The 23,626-nt window shown below is 50.3% G+C and overlaps 1 protein-coding gene across 4 annotated transcripts in view; it reads right to left on the bottom strand.

Moving 5' to 3' along the window:
- Positions 1-23,626, bottom strand: part of NFATC2 (nuclear factor of activated T-cells 2) — a 144,062-nt gene that overhangs the window by 57,916 nt on the left and 62,520 nt on the right. For all 4 annotated transcript variants that reach the window (XM_021706668.1, XM_008073457.1, XM_008073455.2 and 1 more), the window contains exons 4-5: positions 15,979-16,181; positions 14,533-14,705 (exon numbers count right to left, since the gene is read on the bottom strand). In XM_021706668.1, coding sequence (XP_021562343.1) covers positions 14,533-14,705; positions 15,979-16,181 — 376 coding nt within the window. The remainder of the gene's footprint in view (positions 1-14,532; positions 14,706-15,978; positions 16,182-23,626) is intronic.

Raw genomic sequence — 23,626 nt, 5'->3', positions numbered from 1 at the left:
ACTTCCTTACATTTTTTAAAAATGAAAATGTAAACAGACAGAAAAGAGAGAAGATATGCCTTCTGTAAGCCTTTGTGCATTTCCCAAGTCACTGAGCGTGCGGGCCGGGGGTGTCGACAACACCACGGAGCTTGTCAGAAATGCAGCAGGCTTCACGCCACCCAAGACCCACGAAGCCCAAATCTGCAGTTCAACCAGGAACCCAGGTGGTTCTTACACACTGTCAAGTCTGAGAAGCACTGCTTGGCCCTGGGTGCACATTTCAGAATCACCTGGGGAAGGCCGGGTGTGGTGGCTCACACCTATAATCCCAGCGCTTGGGAGGCTGAGGCGGGAGCATCACTTAAGCCTAGGAATTCCAGACCAGCCTGGGCAACACAGTGAGACCTCATCTCTAAAAAAAAATTAAATAATAATAATAATAATCGGGTATAGTGGCATGTCCCTGTCGTCCCAGCTACTTGGGAGGCTGAGGTGGGAAGATCAGTTGAACCCAGGAGGTTGAAGCTGTGGTGAGCCATGATTGTGCCACCGCACTCTAGCCTGGGCAACAGAGATTCCAACTCAGAAATAAATAAATAAAAATAGAAAATAGGGATAAGCCGGGCTCGGTGGCTCAGCCTGTAATCCCGCGCTTTGGGAGGCTGAGGTGAGTGGATTGCCTGAGCCCGCGGGCTCGAGACCCGCCTGGGTAGTGAGACCTCATCTCTACAATAAATCAAAAAATCAGCCAGGCGTGGTAGCGCGCGCCTGTAGTTCCAGCTACTTGGAAGGCTGAGGCGGAAGGATCGCCGGAGCCCAGCAGGTTGAGGCTGCAGTAGCCGAGAGCGGCCACTGCACTCCAGTCTGGGCGACAGAGTGAGAATCCAACTCAAAAAAAAAAGAAAGAAAATAGGGATAATAAAAGCAGTTGCCTGTGAGGCACTGATGCCCACAGAGATTCCTGAGCAGTGCCTGGCATGTCACACATACTTTTAAAATAATCAGTTGGGAGTTAAAGCCTGCTGACACCCAGGCCCTCACTCTAAAGCAGGGTCCTCAACCTTGGCCTTGCTGACATCTGAGGTTGGGTCACTCTTCGTGGTGGGGCCGCCATGTGCACCGAACGGTGTTTGGTGGCATCTCTGGTTTCCATGCACTAGATGCCAGGAGCACCCCACCCTCCAGTTGTGACAACCAAAATTGTCACCACACGTGTATGCATGTTCCCAGAGAGGGAGGCGGCCAAAATCATCCCTGGCTGAGAAAGCTATTCTTGTGATTCTGACTTAAATAGTCTCAGGGTAGGACTCCAGTGTCATTTGGTCCCCTCCCTCCCTTCATTTCATCAGGGTCTCACTTTGTTGCCCAGGCTAGAGTGCAGTGGCACAATCATAGCTCATGGCAACCTCGACCTCCTGGTCTCAGGTGATCCATCCACCTCAGCCTCCTGAGTAGCTGGGACTACAGGTATGCGCCACCATGCTTGGCTAATTTTCTGATTTTTTTTTTTTATTGTAGAGATGAGGTCTTTCTATATTGCCCTGTTTGGTCCCAAACCTGTGGGCTCAGGCAATCTGCCTGCCTCAGCCTTCCAAAGTGCTGAGGTTATAGGCAAGAGCCACTGTGCCCAGACCTTTTTCTTTTTTTAATCTTCAGATGATTCCAATGGGCCAGAGCCAGGTCGTGGCATGGCCCTGTCACTGCAGATCCCATCACTGCATCACTGCAGGATGGGACCTGCACAGGAGAAGGCATAGTTAACTGCTGGCTGCCCTCCAGGGTTAGAAAGCCATGGTTTTGAGTCTTGCATCTGCCACCTCCCTGCTATGTGACCTTGGGCGAGTCAGTTGACCTCTCTGAGTCATGGGTGCCTCTTCTGTAAAATCCTAATAGTGCCTTCCCTCATGGTTCTACTTCAAGCTGTATGAGATCCTGTGGATAAATATGTGGATGTGGTTGGTATACAGCTAGTAAATACCTAGTATCAACCCAAACATCCATCAAGGGCTCCCTGGATAAAGGACACAAAGGTATACCCACACAGAATATTATACAGCCATAAAAATGGATAAGATTGATTCATGCCACAACATGGGTGAACCCTGAATACGTTACGCAAAGTGAAAGGAGCCAGATACAGAGGACAAATATCGTATGATCCCATTCTCATGAAATATCAGAAGAGACAAATCCATGGGAACAGAAAGCAGCTTGGGGGCTGCCACGGACTGGGGGCAGAGACTGGGTGATGACTGCTGATACGCACAGGAGGGGCTCTGTGATGGTGATTAAAATATTCTGTGGCCAGGTGTAGTGGTTCACACCTGTAATTCCAGCACTTTGGGAGGCCAAGGCAGGAGGATCACTTAAGCCCAGGAGTTTGAGACCAGCCTGGGCAACACAGCGAGACCTCATCTCAAAAAAATGAAGGAAAAAAAATCAGGCATAATGGTGCACACCTGTAGTACCAGCTACTTGGGAGGCTGAGGCAGGAGGACTGCTTGAGTCCAGGATTCCAAGGCTGTGGTGAGCCATGATTGTGCTACTGGACACCAGCCTGGGCAACAGAGTAAGACCCCAACTCAAAAAAAATAAAAAAAGATTCTACATTGAGGTAGCAGTGGGATTGCACAGCATTGGGAATGTATTTCATGTACTGAGTTGTACGATTTAAAATGGCAAATTTCATGTTATGTGTATTTTACTACAATGAAAGAAAATGCTCAGTATAAGGCAAAACCCCTAGCCCATGCCTCGCACAGAGTCACTGCTCAAGAAACCACTGTCTTTTGCTGTCACTGACTTTCCAAATGCTGCTTTTTTTCTTGCCAAATCAGTTTCAAAACATTTTCTTGTCTGTTATGTTTTAAACCCTTCAACCCCAGTCCTCTGCAACGGTGAGGAAGACACTGGGTTCCATTTTACAGAGGAGAAAACAGACGCTCAGAACTCAGCTCCAATGAGGGGCAGCCCCTGCCCGTGGTTAAGGCTATCGTGGTGGCACACCACTGGGTGAGCCCTGTAAGGGTTTTCACAGCTCTGAGCCTCAGTTTCCCCATCTGTACAATAGGGCTGTTAACAGGAGCACTTCACAGGCTGTGAAGATTCAATGTGTGAGCTCACAGAAAACAGGTCTGGCTCAACAGACATCAGTCAGCAAATCTGTTGCTAAACACCGCTTCCTAGATATTTCACCAAATATGGACTGACCACGTCTACACAGATGGCCTCTGCTGCTCTTGGTGGATCCTGGGTCCACAAATCTGAAGCAGAGTCCCCAGTGGGGGAGACGCTTCATAAAAACGCAGATACCCCTGTGGCCCAATCTCTTAGGCAGAGGCCGGACATTTGCATTTTAACAATTGTTCCAAGTGACTAGCCCCACACATTTTGGGGGTTTTTTTTGAGTCAGAGTCTCACTCTGTCGCCCAGGCTGGAGTGCAGTGGCATGCTCCCGGCCACCGCCGCCTCGACCTGCTGGGCTCCAGAGATCCTTCCGCCTCAGCCTTCCAAGCAGCTGGAACTACAGGCACGCGCCACCATGCCCAGCTAATTTTTTGATTTATTGTAGAGATGAGGTCTCGCCATGTTGCTCAGGCTGGTCTTGAGCTCCTGAGCTCAGACAATCCTCTCACCTCCACCTCCCAAAGTGCTGGGATTACAGACATGAGCTACCACACCCAGCTGCCTCACACATTTAAGGGGCACCTGAGGATGGGGAGGGTCCCCCAGGGTAGGCCCTAGTCATCAGAGAGCCCAGAGACAAAGGAAAAAAAGCCAATTAGCATCTGAAAGAGGAACTGAGGACAGGTGAACAACCACCCACATTGCCCTCCTGGGCTGGACTTCCCCAGCCTTGTCTGATGCAATCTCTATCACCTGTGGTGGGTAATTGGGGTGACACATCAGGCCTATGGGGGTGCTCTCAGAAAGCCCACAGGGCCTCCCAGGCCCAGACCCCAGCCCCATCAGACCCAACAACTCCATCTAGTTTTGAGTTCATTTTTGGATAGCAGACAATCCCCACCGCATGGCCTGCAGCTTTCCAACCAAACCAGGGCCCTGGGTTGCAAGGCCACCCTGAGGGTCTGGGTCTGGCCAGCTGGTGAGGCCTTGACCCCTGCTCCTGCTAAGCTCCAAGGCGGCCCTCACTCGGTGCTTTCCCCAGGCTTCCCTCCTGCCCCATTCTGGCACGTCATAAAGCAGCTCCCGGATCCTGTATTTTACAAGCTCTGAATCAACAGGGCACTGCTGGCTTCAGCAGCCTGAGGGCTCACTTTCACCAGCAACACTGCTGACAGCCACAGGGGAAATTCACACCAGCACAGCGCCTCTGGGGCAGCCTGAGTAGGCCTGAACAGGGACAGCCTCACTGTCTGAAGCAAGCCTGTCTTGGAGTCAGGTGGCCAAGAATGACAATCTACCCAAAAGAGAGGCGGGGAGGCTGGCAAGGGAAGTCCATTCCTGCAGAGGGGTCAGGCTCTGTTCTAAACAGCCAACAATTACAGATGCCCAGTAGATTCTGGGTACATTTCTGTTCAGATCATAAGACACCCACATCAGGAGGCAAATTTAGGGCCATGGGTAAAAGTAACATGCTAATTCGGGCCTTTGACCAAGGCACTGCAGCTCACTGCCTCAGTTTTCTCATCTGTAAAATGGACATGATCATGGCACCAATTTCACTGGGCTGTCTGCAGATTGCATAATGCAAGGAAGGGCAGGGCACCTCATCAGAGCTCCCTGGACATCGCCGTGTTTGTTTTCACTGCTCAGCTTCATGGGACCCCACAGCAGGCATCCTGTCTCTTGGAGCCAAGGACACTGAGCCTCCAGGAGAAAGGCTGTCTATGCCTGGAGCTCCTGGCAAAATCAGCAGACAGGCGGGATTTGGACCCAGACTGTGGGATCCGCTTCCCCGAGGGGCCCCTCTTCCGCGAAACAGAGAAGGACCCCGTGGGAAAGGCCCTAGCCAGCCCAGGCAGAAAGGGGCCACCATCCTCTCACCGATCATCGTGTCGGCCTGAGCCGAGCACTCTGCCAGCTGCCGGCCCTTCCTGTCTCTCCATCAAGCCCATCCTTGGCTGCGAGCCTGGCCCGGCTGGGCCCGCCTTAGCCCAGAATGCGGCACTGACTCAGGCCTCGCCTAGGCCCCTCGGCCCCCACTCTGGCCGTTCTCTGGGAAGTGGGAGGGTGGGACGGGGGGCCTGCCTCCAGGAGGAACTTGTCAATATCTCCAAAGTGCAGGAGCGGGGTGTGGACGCCTGCAAGGGACCTGGAATGCACAGGACCACCTTCTAGCAGTGGACCTCAGGGCCTCAGCTTCCTCATACAGAAAATGGAGCGGCAGTGTCCAGGCCGCGTCCAATCCACATGCACCAGGCGGAGCAAGAGCCATCGCCTCTCTCCCGATCAGGTCGTTGCTCTGCCATTCCAATGTACTAACAGGCGCCCCTTCCAGAACCTTCTCAGATGTCTCCCTAGAGAGAGCCTCCCTGAGAGCAACATGAACCCCCGTGTGACTGGTGGCCTCCCAGGTCAATGAGGGACCCAGCAGCCTAGATGGAGAAAAGAGCATGGGCTGGCAAGGGAAGTCCATTAAGGCAGACGGGTCAGGCTCTTGTGTAACGGCCACAAGTCACTCGCCCTTTGGAGCCTGGGCAGGTCAGCGTGTGCACTCAGAGAGGCTGCGTCTGGGCCTCAGTGACTGGCACATGTCGGTGCCCCATGAGTGCTTCTGAGAGTTTGAGCTGAGTGTGTCGTAAGACAGGCCGCTGGGTCACGAGGACGGAAGGGAGTCAGTGCAGGTGCGTTTGCCGACACGAGAAAACTTGCCCACCTCTTCCTCCATAACCAGCCCCAGAGACGGCCAGGCTAGCAACCCAACAACCAGTAAAGAAGCTGCCCCCACCTGGGCTCTCTAGAGCCCTCACTTCCCAGTGGTCACCCCCGGCCCACTCCACTGGCAGATAAGAATCCACCCCTCAGCCACAGCCCCAGGAGCAGAATGGGGCAGGGCGTGGGGCTCACTGCTATGGGCCTAAAGCCCTGAGTGTTTGCTACACTTCTAGCCAGCCCGCTGCAGGGACAGAGTGAGAGCCAGGGGTCTGCAAAGCCTGTTTTGTGAACTACAGGAGGATGAAGGGAGGAAGATGAGCTCTGTCCAGGTCAGACCACCACAAAGGAGTCTCCGGCATCATGCGGTGTGATCAGTTGGGACTGACTGTATGAGCCCCACACACACTCACTAAGCCCCGACAACAACGGGGTGGGTACTATTATTCTCCCCATTTTAAAGATGGGGAAACTGAGGCACGAAGTGTTAAGTAACTTCCCTGGGACCAAGCAGTCAGTAAGAGGCAGAGGCAGGATTTGAACCCATGCCTCTGGTTCCAGAGCCCATAGTCCTAACCACCACTCCAAATGGCTTCTCCCCACCATGCAGATTCCTAGTCACTATGCGGAGAGCACAGGCTTACAAGGGCCTGGCCAACCTGCCCTCTGCCCATTGCCCAGATTCCATCCAAGATTTACTGCTACACGATCTGGAGGAAGGCAGCCTAGTGCTATGTGGTGGTGGGGCTTTGTAGCCATGACCCCCAGGGGCCCCGAGTCAATCTCCGATTTACCATGAGATGATGCTGCCCTTTGGGTTTCTAGCCCAAATTAATCTGTCACTCAAGGTGTAGCTCAGGCCAGCTCAGTGGCTCACACCTGTAATCCCAGCACTTTGGAAGACTGAGATGGGAGCCCAGGCATCGGAGACCAGCCTGGCCAACATGGCGAGACTTCATCTCTACAAAAAACAAAAGCATGGTGGCACACGCCTGTAGCCACAGCTACTCGAGAGACTGGGGTGGATGCAGTGCCTGTCCCTAGGAGGTCAAGGGACCTGATCGAGCCACTGCACTCCAGCACTCCAGCCTGGACGACAGAGTGAGACTCCGACTCAAAAGAAAAAGAAAAAGATGCAGCTCAGACCGTCGCCATGAAGTTCAGAGGGATGTGGCTGTTCCAGCCAGCTTAGCCCCCTACCAGTCGGTGGCTGCAGATAGTTAACTTCAAGCCCAGTCTCCGACGGTGTTCCTAGGCTGATTCAGCCACAACATACAAGGTGCTTGACACACAGTCAGTGATTAATAATTGCTCATTTTCCTCCATCTCTTCCCTGTCCAGTCCTTCCCATCTCCTTTCTTCCTTCATTCGCCTCCAAACGTTTATCAGCACCTACTAAGTGCTGATAAATGAATTTTTAAATATCAATTATATCATGCCAGCCTTATTTGGAATCCAAGCCTTCCCATGTCCCTTAGAATAAAATCCAGAGTCCCCACCTTGGTCCCAGACCTCACCTTGGTCCCACCCCTCCACTCGTTCCCCCCAGTCTTCCTGGCTGCCTTTCTGTTCCCTGGGGACCCCAAGCTTATCCTTGCCTCAAGGCTTTTGCACCTGTTGTGCCCTCTGCCTGGACCAGTCACTCAGAACTGGCTTAACCCACCGTCTGCTCAGAGGGACCTTCCGGGCTCAGCATGACTCGTGTTGTTGCTCCCACACCCCAGGCCACCAACCCACAGTCTTTGCTCCTCTCGTGGTGAAACTTGGCTGTGTCACAGGCTGCCTCTGCCTGCCTGTTCATTGCTTTTCCCACTAGAACGTAACCTTCGAGAGGGCGGGGCCGCTGTTCTGACCACGGCTGCATCACTAGTGCCTAGAATAGTGTGTATCACAGGGCAGCTCTCTTTTTAGTGGAAAGAATGAATGTCAGGAAGCCCGCGAGAACGATGAGGGTCCTTTTGGTGGCTGGGTGGAGCAGGTAGACAAAAGAAGCAGTTCTGACCCACGAGGCAAAGCCACCGGGTCTCCCTGATTCTGCAGGTCCCCCAAAGCACTGCTGCACAACCACCCACCTCCCAAGCTGGACCAGGCAGGTGAAAGGGGGGTGAAGGGAAGGTGTGCAGGAGGGCCCAGCTGGAGATTTTCTAAGCTCTTGAACGTTCAGAAAAAGGCCCGTGAAGCAGCTGAATTACCATCTGGAAAGCATGGGCACTGGGCCCTACCTCACACCATACAAAAAGATCAACCCAAGGTGTATCACAACCCTGAACACGAACACCAGAAACAAAAAGTTTCTAGAAGGAAATGGAAGAACTTTGCTGCCTTCAGATAGACAGAGATTTCTTGGAGGAATGAAGAAAGCACCAAGCCCAGAAGAAAAGGACAAATTAGGCATCATCAGAATAAAATACGGATGTTCACAAAAAGACACTATCAGAAAATAACCAGGCAAGGTGTGGACTGGGGAGAAAGACAACATGTGTATCTGATAAAGAACACATGTCCAGAATGTAGAAAGAACTGATGCATATTAACAACAAAAATTCAAAGAACCCAGTCAGAGATGGCTAATGATTTGATTTGAAAAGGCACTTCACCAAAGATGATAAATAGCCGGGGGGGGGGGGCACATAAACAGTCAGTTTTCACTCAGAATGATTAAAATTAAAAACACAAATAAAGATGTCTGTGATCCCAGCACTTTGGGAGGCTGAGGTGGGAGGATAGCTTGAGCCCAGGAGTTTGAGACTAGCCTGCATAACATAGCGAGACCCTGACGCTACAAAAAAATAAATTAGCTGGGCTAGGTGGTGTACACCTGTAGTCCCAGCTACTCAGGAGGCTGAGGAGGGAGGATCGCCGGAGCCCAGGGAGTTCGAGGGTACAGTGAGCTATGATCATGCCACTGCATTCCAGCCTGGGTGACAGAGCAAGATCCTGTTTCTATAAATAACATAAGAAAGACTGATAATACCAAACATTGGTGAGGATGTGGAGCACTGGAACTCTCATATGCTCTTGCATGAAGAATAAAATGACAATATATGTAAATATATAAATCAAAAACATTTACCCGCTTACCCCATGAGCCAGGAATTCCACTCCTGGGTGTTACCTGAGAGAAACAAAAGCCTTTGCCCACAAATTGCAGCTGCAGCCTTCCCAAACTCTGGGAACAGTCCAAGCACCCATCAGCGGTAAATAAGCAATTGTTACAGCCACACAATCGAATCCCACCCAGCAACAAACAGGAATGAACCTCTGAATCACACAACCACAGGGTCTCAAAAACACCATGCTGGGCCGGGTGTGGTGGCTCATATCTATAATCCCAGTACTTTGGGAGGCCGAGGTAAGAGGATTGCCTGAGCTCATGGGTTTGAGACCAGCCTGGGCAACTTGGCAAGACCTCGTCTCTACTATAAATCAAAAAATTAGCCAGGTGTGGTGGCACACGCCTGTAGTTCTAGCAACTTGGAAGGCTGAGGCAGAAGGGTCGCCGGAGCCCAGCAGGTCGAGGCTGCAGTGGTTATGAGCATGCCACTGCACTCCAGTCTGGGTAACAGAGCGAGACTCCAACTCAAAAACAAACAAACAAAACCCACCATGCTGGGCAAAACAGTCGGGCTCACCAGCATGCATACTGTCTAATCCCACCTGAGAAGTTCTAGAACAGAGGAGACTGACTAAAGGGGACAGCAGTTGGAATAGTGGTTGCCCCTGCATGGGATTTCTTCATGGGCTTGGGGGCAGACACGGCTGCAGGAACACCAGGGAATGCTCAGGAGTGAGCAAAGTGCTTGACATGCTGTTCTGGGTGGCGGGGACACAGGGCCATGCCATTGTCAAAAATCACTGAACCGAACACCGACAATCTGTGCCACCTACTATATCCTAATTATAGCTCGGCAAAAAAATACGTATGTCATCAAGAGAGACAGAGGAAACAGCGCATGAGGAAATCTACTTTCTAATCCCACCCCACCCTCTCCACCTCCCGCCTGCCTCTCATGTCCCAAGCCCTGCAGCAGGAGCAGAGTGAATCTACGTTCTGTGCTCAGAGCAGGCAGGGCCTGGCTTGAAATTGCTGTTGGTGTTTTCTACAGGACAGGAAGAAAGCTGCTCAGGTCATGGCTGGAGAGGTTCTGGAAAGTTCTCGCAAGACCCAGTATCCGTGCCTTGGATACAGATGGACAAGTAGACTGGGTTGTCAGAGTACTGCGAGGGGACTCCATGGCCTGTGGGGTTAAGGATATTTCTTCCTGGGGGGCCATTTAAACAGGGGCCCTGGATAAAGAGGAGTTGGCTTAGGGCTGGTGAGTGAAGCAGGGGAGGACTCAGGCGGGCAGTTCTCAAACACTGCCCTGCAACGGAACCACTGGGGGACATCAGAAAGCCTCCTTGCCCCCAGACGACCAAATCAGAGTCTCGGGGTGGAGCCACGGCACCGGTATTTTTTCACATAACTCCCCAAGTGATTCTAATGTGTAGTTTGAGAACCTGTGATCCAGGTAGAGGTGACAGCATGGGTAAATGCCGACAAGCTTGGGAAGGATCCCAGAACATCTGAGAACTGAGGGGCAGGCAGGAAGGGGTATCAAGAAAGGCACTGAGGGGTTCGGGTGGGTGAGTAGTCCTCCTGCTGCCCACCCAGACCTCCCCCACCTGGAACCTCAGAATGTGCCCTATTGGGACACAGGGTCTTTGTGGATGCAATTAAGGTAAGGATGGAAATGAGCTCATCCTGGATCAGGGCAAATTCAGTAAGAGTGACCTTATACACAATAGAAAAGGACACAGAAGTGGCCATGGGCAGACAGGGGTGGAGATGGGAGAGACATGGCTTAGGAGCGCCAGCAACCACCAGAAGCAGGAGAGAGGCATGAGACGCTGTCCTTTCCAGAGCCTTCTTGAGGGACCAGCCCTGCCGGCTCCTTGATTTTGGACCTGGGCCTCAACAACCATGAGAGAGCAGTGTGTGTTGTCTAAGCCACCCAGTTTGCACTGATTGGTCATGACAGCCAAGGACACTCACGGGGGACACAGGGGCTCGCTCTGCCACCACCAGAAAGCTGGAGTCCGAGGCTCAGGTGAGGCGGTGAGGCTGAGCAAGAGAGGAAGATGGCCCCACTGTGTGGGAGGAGGGAGGGAGAGTGCGCCACTGTGACCCGCCATGGGTCGCAAGAGGGTTCCCTTCCAACCTCTCCCATACTCCCCCTGGGGGGGAGGGCAGCACCCTGAGTTTGGGAGACTGAGGAGGGTTCATAGCAGTCTTGGGTGGGGAGACTAGAAGGATCTCTGTGCCAATACTGAAGACCCGTTGGAAACTGAAGCCTAAGAGCAGGTGAGGTGCCAGTCTGCACAGAGTGGGCCAGGACCTCTGGCAGGCGGGCATGAAAACAAACACAAGCAATCTGCATTTCCAGCCAAACACTCATTTTCCAAAGAGTGGTCTCCAGTAGTCTGTTCATGGTTTTTCTATAAGAATCTGGGAACTAGGCCAGGTGCAGCGGCTCACGCCTGTCATCCCAGCACAAGGTGGGAGGATCACTTGAGCCTAGGAGTTTGAGACCAGCCCGGGCAACACAGTGAGACCTCGTCTCTACAAAAAAAAAAAAAAAAAAAGGCTGGGCATAGTGGCGCACTCCTACAGTCCCAGCTACTCAGGGGGTTGAGACAGGAGGCCTGCTTGAGCTCAGAAGGCTGAGGCTTGAGTAGTGATCATGCCATGACACTCCAGCCTGGGCAACAGTGAGACTCCAACTCAAAAAAAAAAAAAAAAAAGAATCTGAGAACTGAGAACTTACCCTTGATCCCTAAGACAATACCAAGAAGGCACCTCCATAGTAAATAAGTTAGCCTCACTAAGAAGTCTCAGTCCACGAAGTGTTCTTACCAACTCACTCCTCCTATGGGGTACCCACTAAGCCATTAATCCATAAGTATTTACTTTACACATACTGTGCCAATGCATGGGATTGGCAAATTCTTGTTAATAAGTATTTATGGAATATCTCCCGATGGATTATACAGGTAGTCTATTAATCACTATTTAAGGAGCTACCAGGCACTCGTCTAGGTAAGTAGAACAAAAAAGGAAATAGACATGAGGGAATATTCCACACGGGAGGGAGGAAGGGGGGGCCAGACGGGAGCCCAGCATGACATCTCAGGAAGGGAAGGGTCTAGAAACCAAGGGAGGGGCCATTTCACAGGACCAGCAAACTAGACCTCAGCTTCACTGTTTACTGAGGAAGACTGGGTGAATCACCTCACCAGGAAAGCTCAGTCCCTTATATGGCTAAACAACAAAGGTGAATCAGCCAAATGCTTTTTAAAGAAGAAAAAAACAAATTAAGTTTCAAACAACTTTCAAACACCTGAAGATCTTCCCGGGGGTGCCCGCGGTTCAGCAGGGATCCCTAAAGTCTCAGATCGATGTAAGATAAGCCGCCTCCAGGGACCCAAGACAGAGAAGAACATGGGCTCCCGCACAGTCCCCCACCTTCTGCAAACCACAGTCCTTCCAGGCAGGTGAGTCATTGGCCAGAAGGGGAGACCTTCTCTGCTCAAAATCCCCCAGGTCACTGAGGAAGCGCTGAGCTCCCTTCCAGAAACATCCTGAGATGTTCAAAGCTAAGCAGGCATGAGGCAGCCACCACGGCCCGCATTCGGGGGACGGGGTGGGGTCTGCTGAACAGAGTAGGGGAATTCCAAGGTCTCTACAAGGATGTGGCTTTCAACACTTGTTTTCCCGTGTTATCTGCTCCTGGGTCTTTCTCTCACCTAGCATCAGAGTGCAAGCTGGTCACCAGCTCAGCCTGATCTGTGTCTTGACTCACAAGGCTAGAAGAAATCAGAATGCCCCTTCATTCATTCCCAAAGACCAACCAAGACAGAGTTCTGGCTACTGTCCCAGAGAGCACACACCCTCTATCCCTACTGGCTTCTGGTCCCGAGGGCCAGTCCTCTCAGCCCTTTCTGCATAAAATGCTCATGCTTTCCTTTGCTTCTGCATGTCTTAAGACAGCCTCTGATTAATAGAAGTCACGTGCAGGCTTTGTCTAACCCACAGAGTATTTTGAATCTGTTTCCTTTCTTTGCTTTCTTTTTTTTTAAATCAGGAGATGTGGGGTTTATCCTTAAAAACCAGAAGATTTGGCCACATTGAATCTACATTCCCACGTAGAAATATTGGCTGCGGTTGAGTGACAGCGGCCCACTTAGGTGGGAATGTGCCACCCTGATCCCCAATCTCCACTACTCCCTAATGTCTGCCATTCAAACCACCCCATTCATTTTCATGACCTCCCTGACCTCTGTAGTCAACTAGTCATGATACAATGTCTAGTAAAAAGGAAAAACAAAATTCTGAAACATAATTTAATATGGATCATGATTATAACAGCATAAAACAAAATATTCTCAGAAGAAAGAGACTTTAAAAATAATGTAAGCAGTTTCTGTTTCTGGAACAATGTTTACTTTTTTCTTCTTTATGCTTTTTAAAGTAATTTCTAAACTTTCAAACACTGAGCAGACTAAGCATTGTTGTCTCTAATTGCAAAAACTAACAGCAAAACTTCTAAAAAGTCCCTAGGAATGAGCTCAAAACGACTTCTTCTTTTGAAACCTGGTATGAATTAGCCAGTTTTCTGCTATGTCGTTCCAAACGGCAGATCTGGGCCACCTAAATACCAGATTCCGAAAATCTTCTGCAATGTTACCAACGCTCTGTCTGGGTGTCTTGATCCTCACTAGACAATAAGCTTGTTAAGGACAGAGAACTCGTTCTGCTCATCTGCAGACCACGCCCCCTTCCCCCACCCCTGGCACAGTACCAGCACCCAATAGACCTCAGTAAACATGCAGGGACAGGCATGGTGGCAGGCGGGGCACGACTCCCACATACAGAAGTTCCAGTTCCAATCCCAAGCTTCCCCCTCTGAGTGTGCGCACAGCCTACTCACCCCTCATGTCTCACCCTCCTCATCTGTAAAATGGGCCTAAGGATACCAGTGGTGCCAAGGATTGCCCTGAACATTCAGTGAGCTATGACTTGCTGAGCACTCAGCCCTATGACCAGCAGAGTCAAAGCTCAGCAAACCAGAGCTGCTGTGACATTGTGACTCTTAGCTAAAAGAATAAGCCAGGTGTGGTGGCTCATGCCTGTAATACCAGCACTTTGGGAGGCAGAGGCAAGAGGATTGCCTGAGCCCAGGAGTTCAAGACCACGGGGCAACTTGGCGAGACCTCATCTCTACAATAAAAAAAAAATTAGCCTGGCAGGTTGGCGCATGTCTGTGGTTCCAGCAACCTGGAAGGCGGACGCGGAAGGATCACCTGAGCCCAGCAGGTGGAGGCTGCAGAGTGAGATTTTTGACTCAAAAAAAAAAAAAGAAGAACAAAAGCCAAGAAGAAAAAAGAGCCACCACGTGCAATCAAGTCATTCTGGATACATCTGCCCTTCTAAGACCAGAACAGTCTTTACTCATTTTGAATCTTCTGAACAAAGCTGTGGGTTACTCATTAGCCGTATTATTTTTTAATTTCCTGTGAGGCCACGGAACCCTCTGAAAGTAAACAGGAGCAAGCAAGAGAGAAGCCCGCATTGTGCTCTGTCTCTACCCCCGCCCCATCGTGCGGGCCCTGCGTACACGGGACACACCACGCCATGTGCCTTCCCAAGAGAGACCCGGCCAGAGTCCAACTTACAGCACTCAATGGGGTTGGACGCCGTCTGCAGGGACACGATCCTGCCACTGGACTCCGGGATGTGGACTCGGAACACCAGCCTCACCCGCGTGTTCTTCCTCCCGATGTCCGTCTCGCCTTTCCGCAGCTCGATGTCGGCGTTTCTGAGCTTCAAGATCCCCGCGCAGTCGATGCTGCCAGGAGGTAAAGAACCCCGTTTGGAACTGGCCGGCCTCATGAGCAGGAAAGGTCACCCACCAAACCGCCTTAGCCTCAGCCAATTCCTCTGCCAGCCACGGAGGGCAACTGCAACACACCCCTGAGTGTTTCAGCCAGGAACATGTGCCAAGATGGGATAAGAAATGTACAAAGCACTCTGAGAAACTCCCCAGGGGAGGGTGCTTCTCCAGGGGGACTGTTCATGGCAGCCCCTCTATTCTCAAAAGTATCTGAAAAGCTCTGCGCAACCGGTCAATGTGGATTATGGACTATTCAACAGATCAGAGTAGAGAATCAACATTAAGTCTCCTGAATTTGGTCAATGTACTGTGGTCGTGTAATAGAGCATGCTTGCTCTTAGAAAATGCACCCAGGAAGTATTTAAAAGTAAAAGAGGGCCCAGCGCAGTGGCTCACACCTATAATCCCAGCACTTTGGGAGGCCCAGGTGGATGGATCGCGTGAGCCCGGGAGTTCGAGACCAGCCTGGGCAAAAAAAAAAAAAAAAATTAGCCTGGCAGGTTGGTGCATGTCTGTGGTTATAGCAACCTGGAAAGCTACAAAAAATACAAAAATTAGCCAGGCATGATAGTGCAAAACTGTAGTCCCAGCGACTGGGAGGCTGAGCTGGAAGGATCGCCTGAGCCCAGGAAGTCAAGGCTGCAGTGAACCATGATCGTGCCACTGCACTCCAGCCTGGGCAACAGAGCAAGGCCAAGTAGAAAAAAGAAAAGTAAAGGGGAATAAAGTCTGCAACCAGCTCTCAAACAGTCCGGGAAAAAGTGGAGAGAGGGTAAGAAAGAAAGGGATAAAACAAAAGTGAAAAATGGTAACAACTGGTAAATCTGAAATGAGGATTCAGCAGTTCTGAGTCTGAATTTTCTCATTGAAAGGGTTTTCAGCCCCAAAACATAGGTGCGGTGTTTTCCAAATTTCAGTCATGAGCGTATTAGCTTTGGGAGTTTAGACCTCTCTACATGGTGACTTAATGGATTTCTTTAGGTCAAATCAGTATTTTAAATGTAAATACATTGAACCTCATCCCAAACAATGTAATTCAAAGACTCATGTGTATTCCCCCTCCAAGACATGAAAAAATATTTACATATTATACTTTTAAAAACAGAAATCACTATGAGTCGATCAGTTACAGATTGAGAACCACCACCTACGGCTGCTTTCTTCCACTCGGCAGAGCCCCCTCTTCTAAGTCCCCACCCACTTCCCCATAAAAGCCCACAGCTCTTACGTCGCCCGCATGTTATTTTTTGGCTCCAGGGGGATCTCCAGCACTTTGGTGTTGCCCACGATCTTCTCATAGCTGGTGGTAGTGACGGTTTTCCCTGTGATCCGGTGCACCTGGTAGAAGGCGTGTGGCTTAAGGATTCGTTCATCGGCCGTCCCAATGAAGATCTGTAGCCCCAGGGGCTTGTTTTCCATGTAGCCATGGAGCTGGGGGCAGAAAACAAAATCATGAATGTCCAGAGTGTGGTGGCTCTGGTCCAATACACAGAAAGACCAAGAACTCATGAGCGGCAGAGAGAGAACGGGGCTGCTGCGTCATCGGGAAGAACAGAGAACGGGAAGCAACCTTGATGTCCGGCCAGAGGGGATCGCTTGGATAATTTCCAGGGATTCTCTCTAACATGGACTATGACACAGCCATGAGGAAGAATATAGTAGATCAGACTTGCATTTACGGAGAAATAGTCAGAAACTGTGCTTGACTGCTGACTGGGTAGGGGGAGGAGTATTACAAAGCAGTGAGGATTAAAAATCACCAAAGGCACACGCAGAGTTCTTGACGGCCAGTGCCTGGGAAGATCTGAAGAAAGAACTGACACTTTTTACATGACTGCGTTCCCATGAACAAAGTTTAATTTTGTAATTAAAGAAAAAGAATGAGACAAAAGAACCAACATCTAAGTCGAAGCTAATTAAAGACTGAAGAAAGCAGGTGCAACATACAACAGGCAAAAGACAAGTGTAGGGACTAGACAAAGGATGTCCATGTGGGGTGAATCAAAGGCAGGACTCCCCCGCCATCCTGTTCAAAGGGCTGCCCACTCCAGGACTTTCCTGAGCGCCTCCTCCTTTTCTTCATCCCATCTAACTTGCTGTGGATTCTCTTGATTCCTCCTGCCTCGGTCTTTCTCCCAGAACTCTCTGTGCCTCCGGTTCCTTTCTCTGAACATTAAGGGGGGGCCACGACAAATGATGACTCCCTAAGAGTCCACCCTTCTCTGAAGCACTGCGTTAATTCCGGTCCCCACCAAGAGGTAAAGAAAGGCCCAGGGCGAGGACGAGCCCACACGGCCTAGGATTGTGCTCTTCCCAGAAAGCAGAAGCAGGGAGTCACCCATGTCCATCAATTACAATGAAAGAAAACAGAAAATTCCATTTCTTACTGGCACCAGCCACGTGCCAAGTGCTCACAAGCCACAGGGGGTTAGTGTCTCCTCTCTGAGGGCAGGGATGTTTGTCTCTTTAATTTGACACAAAACCCCTAGCACCTAGAATAATGCTTGGTACATAGTAGGCAAACCAGTGCGTATTTGCTGAATAAATGAATAAAATTACCCAAAAGAAAAAAAAAATGAGCATGATATCTGACCGGAAATTCACAAAAAAACAAAAGGCCATTAACATAGAAAAGATGCCCAATTTGACTTGTAAACAGAAAAATGCAAATTAAACAACCATGAGATACTATTGTTTTTCACCCATTAGATTAGCAGACATGTAGATATTTGATAACATCAAGTATTTTGGAGACTATGGGAAAACAGGCAGTTTCATACAGATGATAGGAATATAAGCTAGTATAAGTATTTTAAAGATATTAAAATAGTAACTTCAAGAAAAATACACATCAACCAATCTGTCCATCCTCTGTGACCCACTGATTTTGCCTCTCAGTATGAGCCCTAAAGAAACACTGTGGGAATAAGAGCTGTGTACAAAAATGTTTACAAAAACAAATGCAGTAATGAACAATGACTGACATCAATAGCCTGACTAACAGGACGCACCCAGGTTATAAAACACTACAGCAGCAGCAAGAAAAATAGTAAGACAGAGGTGTGTGAACTGATCCAGAAAGATCTAGGACATGATGTTGAAAAGAAAAGCAACATGTAGAAAAACACACACAGCATGATGCAACGTGCAAAGCAATGTGGAATGCCGTCCATCCGTGCATTCACAACAGAGAAGGGTGTGGAAGGACGCGCTCCAAACTGACCACACTGTCATCGCCTCTTCAGATGGAGAAGACCTCAAGGTTGAGGTGATCAGAGAGGACTGTGACTTCATATGTCTGTTATGTTACAGGAAGACTTGTGGAATGTAACGTGGTTTAAAAAACACATAATAACAGAAGAGCAAAGGACACTGAGCTGAGAGTCTGATGGTATGTTCCTGTCTTGCCATTCCTTAGCAACAAAAGCTAGACAGACCATTCAATCTTCCTGGGACTCTGTTCCCTTCCCTGCAAGGTAACAGGGGCTATGATAAGGGACAACTCACTAAGAGTCCATCCTTCTCTGAAGTTCTAGAAAATGTCACTACAATCTCCAGTCACCTGCCAAACCACAAGAAAGTCCCAGGGCCATAGGTAATCACATGTGGTCTTGAATTGTGCTCTCCGATGAAGGAAGCCACACGTGTCCATTAACTAAAAGTAAAGAAAGCTGGCCAGACATGGTGGCTCAACCCTGTAATCCCAGCACTTTGGGAGGCAGAGGAGAGAGGATTGCCTGAGCTCAAGGGTTTGAGACTAGCCTATGCAACTTGGCGAGACCTCATCTCTACAATAAATCAGAAAATTGGCCAGGCTTGGTGGTGCACACCTGTGGTTCTAGCTACTTGGAAGTCTAAGGCGAAAGGATCGTGTAAGCATGCCACTGCATTCCAACCTGGGTGACAAGGTGAGACTCCAACTCAAAAAAAAAAAAAGAAAGGAAAGAAAACCACAAAGTCACCTTCTCAGTTGCAGCCACATTCCAAGTGCTCACAAGCCACATGTGGCTTGAGGCTACCATTAAAATACAGAGACAGAACACGTCTATCATCACAGAAAATTCTGCTGGTCTCGAGAGATGGCATTCTCATGTCCCCTTCTAAAAGTCATATCAAGGGACAGGCCAGGAGTGGAGCTGCTAGATGCCAACCTTTTCCTTAACCTTCCAGATGGTTCCATCAGTGTCTGAAGTACACCCAAGAGGTGGCTTCAGGCCAAGAGGGAAGTCAAAGCAGAAGCCTCTTATCTGAAGAGCAAAGACTGTGCTGGGTGATGAAAATCAAGGAAGAAGGGTGGCATGGGAAGAGACCTAGTTTCTGCTGTTTTTACTTTGTATTTGGGTCCATGACAAATAAATGTCCTCGTTGCCTCTCCTGGGTTTATCAGGAGGTGAGATCGGGAAAAAGGGTGGGTAGACTGGAGAGCAGGGCCTGATGGTCAAAGGCCACTTCCTCCTTGATGACAGAAGAGCAGAAATCACCTGCTAGGGTACTCCAGGGAGCACCCTGAGATACCATCTGTCCCATCCCTATAGCTCCATCAGAATCCTGCACACTGTCCATAACCTCACCCCTCACCCCCAGCCGGTGCACACCTCTCCCCGCCCCCCAGCCACCACTGCCTCTCCCTGAAGCCACCAGCAATGCCCAACTTACCTCTGGGTAGTCTTTCCCAGAGCAACTCAACCATCTTTCAAAAACGCAAATCGGATCTGAACACTCCCAGGCCTACGACCTTCCAAAGACATCCTGCGACCTTAGAGTAAAATCCAAACCCCACCTGACGGTCTGTGAGACGTCCCACGGCTTAGCCCCTGCTCCTCCTTCACCCACCAGGCTGCTGCTGCCAACAGCCGTCCATCCTCTTGCTTGCAGAGCACAAGTCCTTTCTGACCTCAGGGCCTCTGCACAAGCCATTTTCTTTGCCTGACATTCAATTCCACCGGTCCATTTGGTTTTCAGATATTCAGGTCTTTCCTGAAGCACATCGAATACACACGTCTATCATCACAGACGTGTGATGCCAGTGCCGGAGCCAGTTCTCCTAGCCTTGCAAAAACCCACTGTTACACTTTAGAAATGTTAAGATCCAGGTAACACCGCTTTGGTCACTTTCGCATGTATATTTCTAGCCATGGTGGGACTATTTACACCACCACAATTGGCAAATGCTACACATTGGGCTTTTTTCCCCTGGAAAATCAGATATTTAGCACTTACTAGCACAGTGCTGGAATATTTCATTTACTAGCAAACCCTTGTTTAGCTACTTGTGATTTGCCAGTGGCTTTTGCCCCACCCCCAACACAAGTGCGAACCTTGTCTACTTTGTCAAGCGCGGTCAAGGGACACACGACGAGTGGACGGTCACCATCATTTACGTGGTGGTGCAAGCATCTGCTTCTGTCACTCCAAACACGGCAGCTGACGTTTTGCACACGTCACAGCAACTCTGCACAGGATGGGCCTACTGCTGCCCACGTTTCACGAAAGGGGAAACAGGCTCGGTACCGTCAGGCAACTTGCCCCAGTCACCATGGTTCATACAGGGTAGAGCTAGGATTTGAACCCGGGACTCTCGGGCTCCCGGCCTCCCCCTTCACTGCCACGCGCGCCATGTCCTGGGACTCTGGTAGATTCACAGCCGCTCGCCCTCTGGTCTCTGACTACAGGTCAGAAAGGGCAGGTTCTCAAAGGAAGCACAAACCAGTGCTAAATCATAAGATTGAGACTGTCCTTCCCGCTGTGCAGGAAAGAAAGAGTAGGAGTGGAGGGAAGGGAGAAGCAGGGAGATGGAGGAGCCTGAAACATACAGCAGCCCAATCAAACAAACCCAGTGGCTCCTTGGGAGAAAATCTCCCTCCTTCAAGAAAGCCAGGACTACTCTGTGTTCAATCACAGCCCCTGGGTTGAGCCGGGCTGGCCCCTACATTGGGAGCAGACAGACCCACCTCACGTCGGTAAGGTCTGTCTCCTCCTCCCTGGGGGACACCAGAGAGGTGCAGTGTGTCAGGAAGAACAAACCTTCTCACTCTGGGTCAGACAGGTCTGAATTTCCATCCCATTTCTGCTTCTTAACAGCTGTGTGACTTTGGGGCGATTGCATCACCTCCCTGAGTTTCCGTGTATACCAATACAGAAGGGATGTCACCTCCCGCCCCCCTGGGGCCCCTATCGAAAGGCTCGGTAAGATGGCCTTGGTGGGTCACCAGGGCACAGCTCACAGCAGGTACCCCTGAAGTGAGAACAGTTCTTGTCGCCAGAGACACAAATAGAAACTGGAGGTGATGTGACAGAACAAATGGAAGGGTGAGGAATGAATGTCACAAAGTGAGAAACAGCCGGAAATGGCTGCCTGTGCGGGGAAGCCCAGGTACTAATTCCAGCCTTCTCAGTGGGCTGGCCGGGAGTATCGGGAGGAAGAGGAGCCAGGTAAACAAACCCACCTGTTTGCGTGGAAAGAACATCCCTTCCCACCCCCACACCCTTGCCGACTCCAGAAGGTACAAAATGGGCCCCATCCTGATGGCCAGCAGGCTCCTTCTAGAAGGGCCTTTCTCCACAGCTCTCTGGAGGTTTGATAAGACAAGCGTGTGAACAGCCAGATGCCGTGGTTCATGCCTGTAATCCCAGCTCTTTGGCAGGCAAGGTAGGAGGATTGCTTGAGCCCGGGAATTCAAGACCAGCCTAGGCAATGTAGCAAGACCTCAAATTTAAAAATTAGCAAGGTGTGGTGGCATATACCTGTAGTCCCAGTTACTTGAGAGGCTGAGATGCGAGGATCGCTTGAACCCAGGAGGTTGAGGCTATGGTGAGCCATGACTGCACCACTGTACTCCAGCCTGGGCAACAGAGTGAGACCTCCTAACTCAAGAAAAACATGTGGCCATTTACTTGCTTCTGGAAAAACTGAGTGATTGAGGTGTGCAAATCAAAGTTGATGTCCTGAGAGGACAGGTGCCACCCACAAGGTCCCAATGAGGTCCCAAACTCCGTACTGTCCCACGGTCGGGAGGCGTTGGTGTGGCCTTTCCAGTGGCCCAGGTAAGCAGTTCCAGGCTCCAGATACAAGAAACACTCGCTGGGCACAGAAATCAACCGCCAAAGCCAAGCAGGCTCCACTTCCTGCAGCTGAGGCAAGAGCAAAAGTTTTCTGCTTCGTGTAATTCCCCAGGGGCTGAAAGGTTCCAGAAAGGCAGGGTGTTTCCAGGACAGCTGTGCAGAGCTGGGCGCACAGTAGGGAGTGTCCCAGTGTGCGTGGGCCAGGCCTTGACAAGGCTTTCCTCACAAACCTTCCCAGCCCAGGGAACCAACAAGCACACTACCAGCTTGGGGACATGGTCTTGCCAATAACCGACTCTGTCCCCTTGCCAGCTCAGCTGCTTGAAAATCAGGTCTGGCCAGGCACGGTGGCTCATGCCCATAATCTCAGCACTTTAGGAGACCAAGGTGAGAGGATTGCCTAAGCCCACGGGTTTGAGACCAGCCTGGATAACTTGGCAAGATCTCACCTCTACAACAAATCAAGAAAAATTAGCCGGGTGTGATGGTGCATGCCTGTAGATCCAGCTACTTGGAAGGCTTAGGCGGAAGGATCGCCTGAGCCCAGCAGGTTGAGGTTGCAGTGGCTGTGAGTGTGCCACTGCACTCCAGTCTGGGGGACAGAGTGAGACTCCGACTCAAAAAAAGAAAGAAAGAAAAAGAAAATCAGGTCTGAGGAAAAATAACGGATATGTGATATAAACACCCTCCCCATCAGAGCTGTGGACATGACAGCCGTCAGCCTCTTCACAAGGAAAACTTGGTACTCCCACACGAGGAGAAGACTTTTCTATATAATCTATTCGGATTGTTCACAATCATAGCCTATTTATTTATTTATTTGTTTATCTATCTACCTACTTACCTATTTATCTATCTATTTATTTATTTTTGAGTCAGAGTCTCACTGTGTTGCCCAGGCCGGAATGCAGTGACATAACCACAGCTACCGCAGCTACCGCAGCCTCTACTTCCTGGGTTCAGGCAATCCTTCCACCTCAGTCTCCCAAGTAGCTGGAAATACAGGCATGAGCAGCCATACCCTGATTAATTTTTTTTTTTTTTTTTTGTAGAGATGAGGTCTCACTATGTTGCCCAGGCTGGTCTTGAACTCCCGGGCTCAAGCAATCCTCCAACTTGGGCCTCCCAAAGTGCTGGGATTCCAGGCATGAGCCACTCCACTCAGCTAAACATAGCTAATTTAATCTCTGTAACAGTGCTCAGAGGAAAGCAGTGTCATGAGCCCTTTTGAAAACGAGAAAGGCAAAGCTCCCTAGGTTAGGTAACTTTCTCACCATCCCACAACTCATGAGCAATCTGTGGCCATGCCCTCCACCGGCCCTGTTCACTTCCTCTGTCGCATGGTTGACTCCTGATTCAGACAGAGGCAAAATCCCCTGAGTCTGGACTATGCATTTTAAGACAGGAAGCTGCATCTCACCAGCTCAGCCCACGGAACCCAGAGGCAAGCAAACATGGTCCTACATCTGAAAGACTCACCGTTTCAGAGAAAGCTAATCCGACTCTAACTCCCGCCCCCAAATTCAAGCTCAGCCCACTCTGAGTGGCAATTAACTGTCCTGACACAAAGATAAAAGGGTATCGATATTGGCCCCTTGCTTTCCTGTTTTCTTTTCTTTTGTTTTTTTTTGTTTTTTTGAGTTGGAGTCTCACTCTGTCGCCCAGACTGGAGTGCAGTGGCTGCTCCCGGCCACCGCAGCCTCGACCTGCTGGGCTCCGGCGATCCTTCCACCTCAGCCTTCTGAGTAGCCGGAATTACAGGCATGCGCTACCACGCCCGGCTGATTTTTTGATTTATTGTAGAGATGAGGTCT

Source organism: Carlito syrichta, unplaced genomic scaffold (assembly GCF_000164805.1).
Source record: "Carlito syrichta isolate Samal-C Ts95f unplaced genomic scaffold, Tarsius_syrichta-2.0.1 Scaffold315848, whole genome shotgun sequence".
In the NCBI taxonomy this organism is placed as follows: domain Eukaryota; kingdom Metazoa; phylum Chordata; class Mammalia; order Primates; family Tarsiidae; genus Carlito; species Carlito syrichta.
The sequence above is the reverse complement of the archived record's forward strand: the minus strand, read 5'-3'. Positions and strand labels throughout refer to the sequence as shown.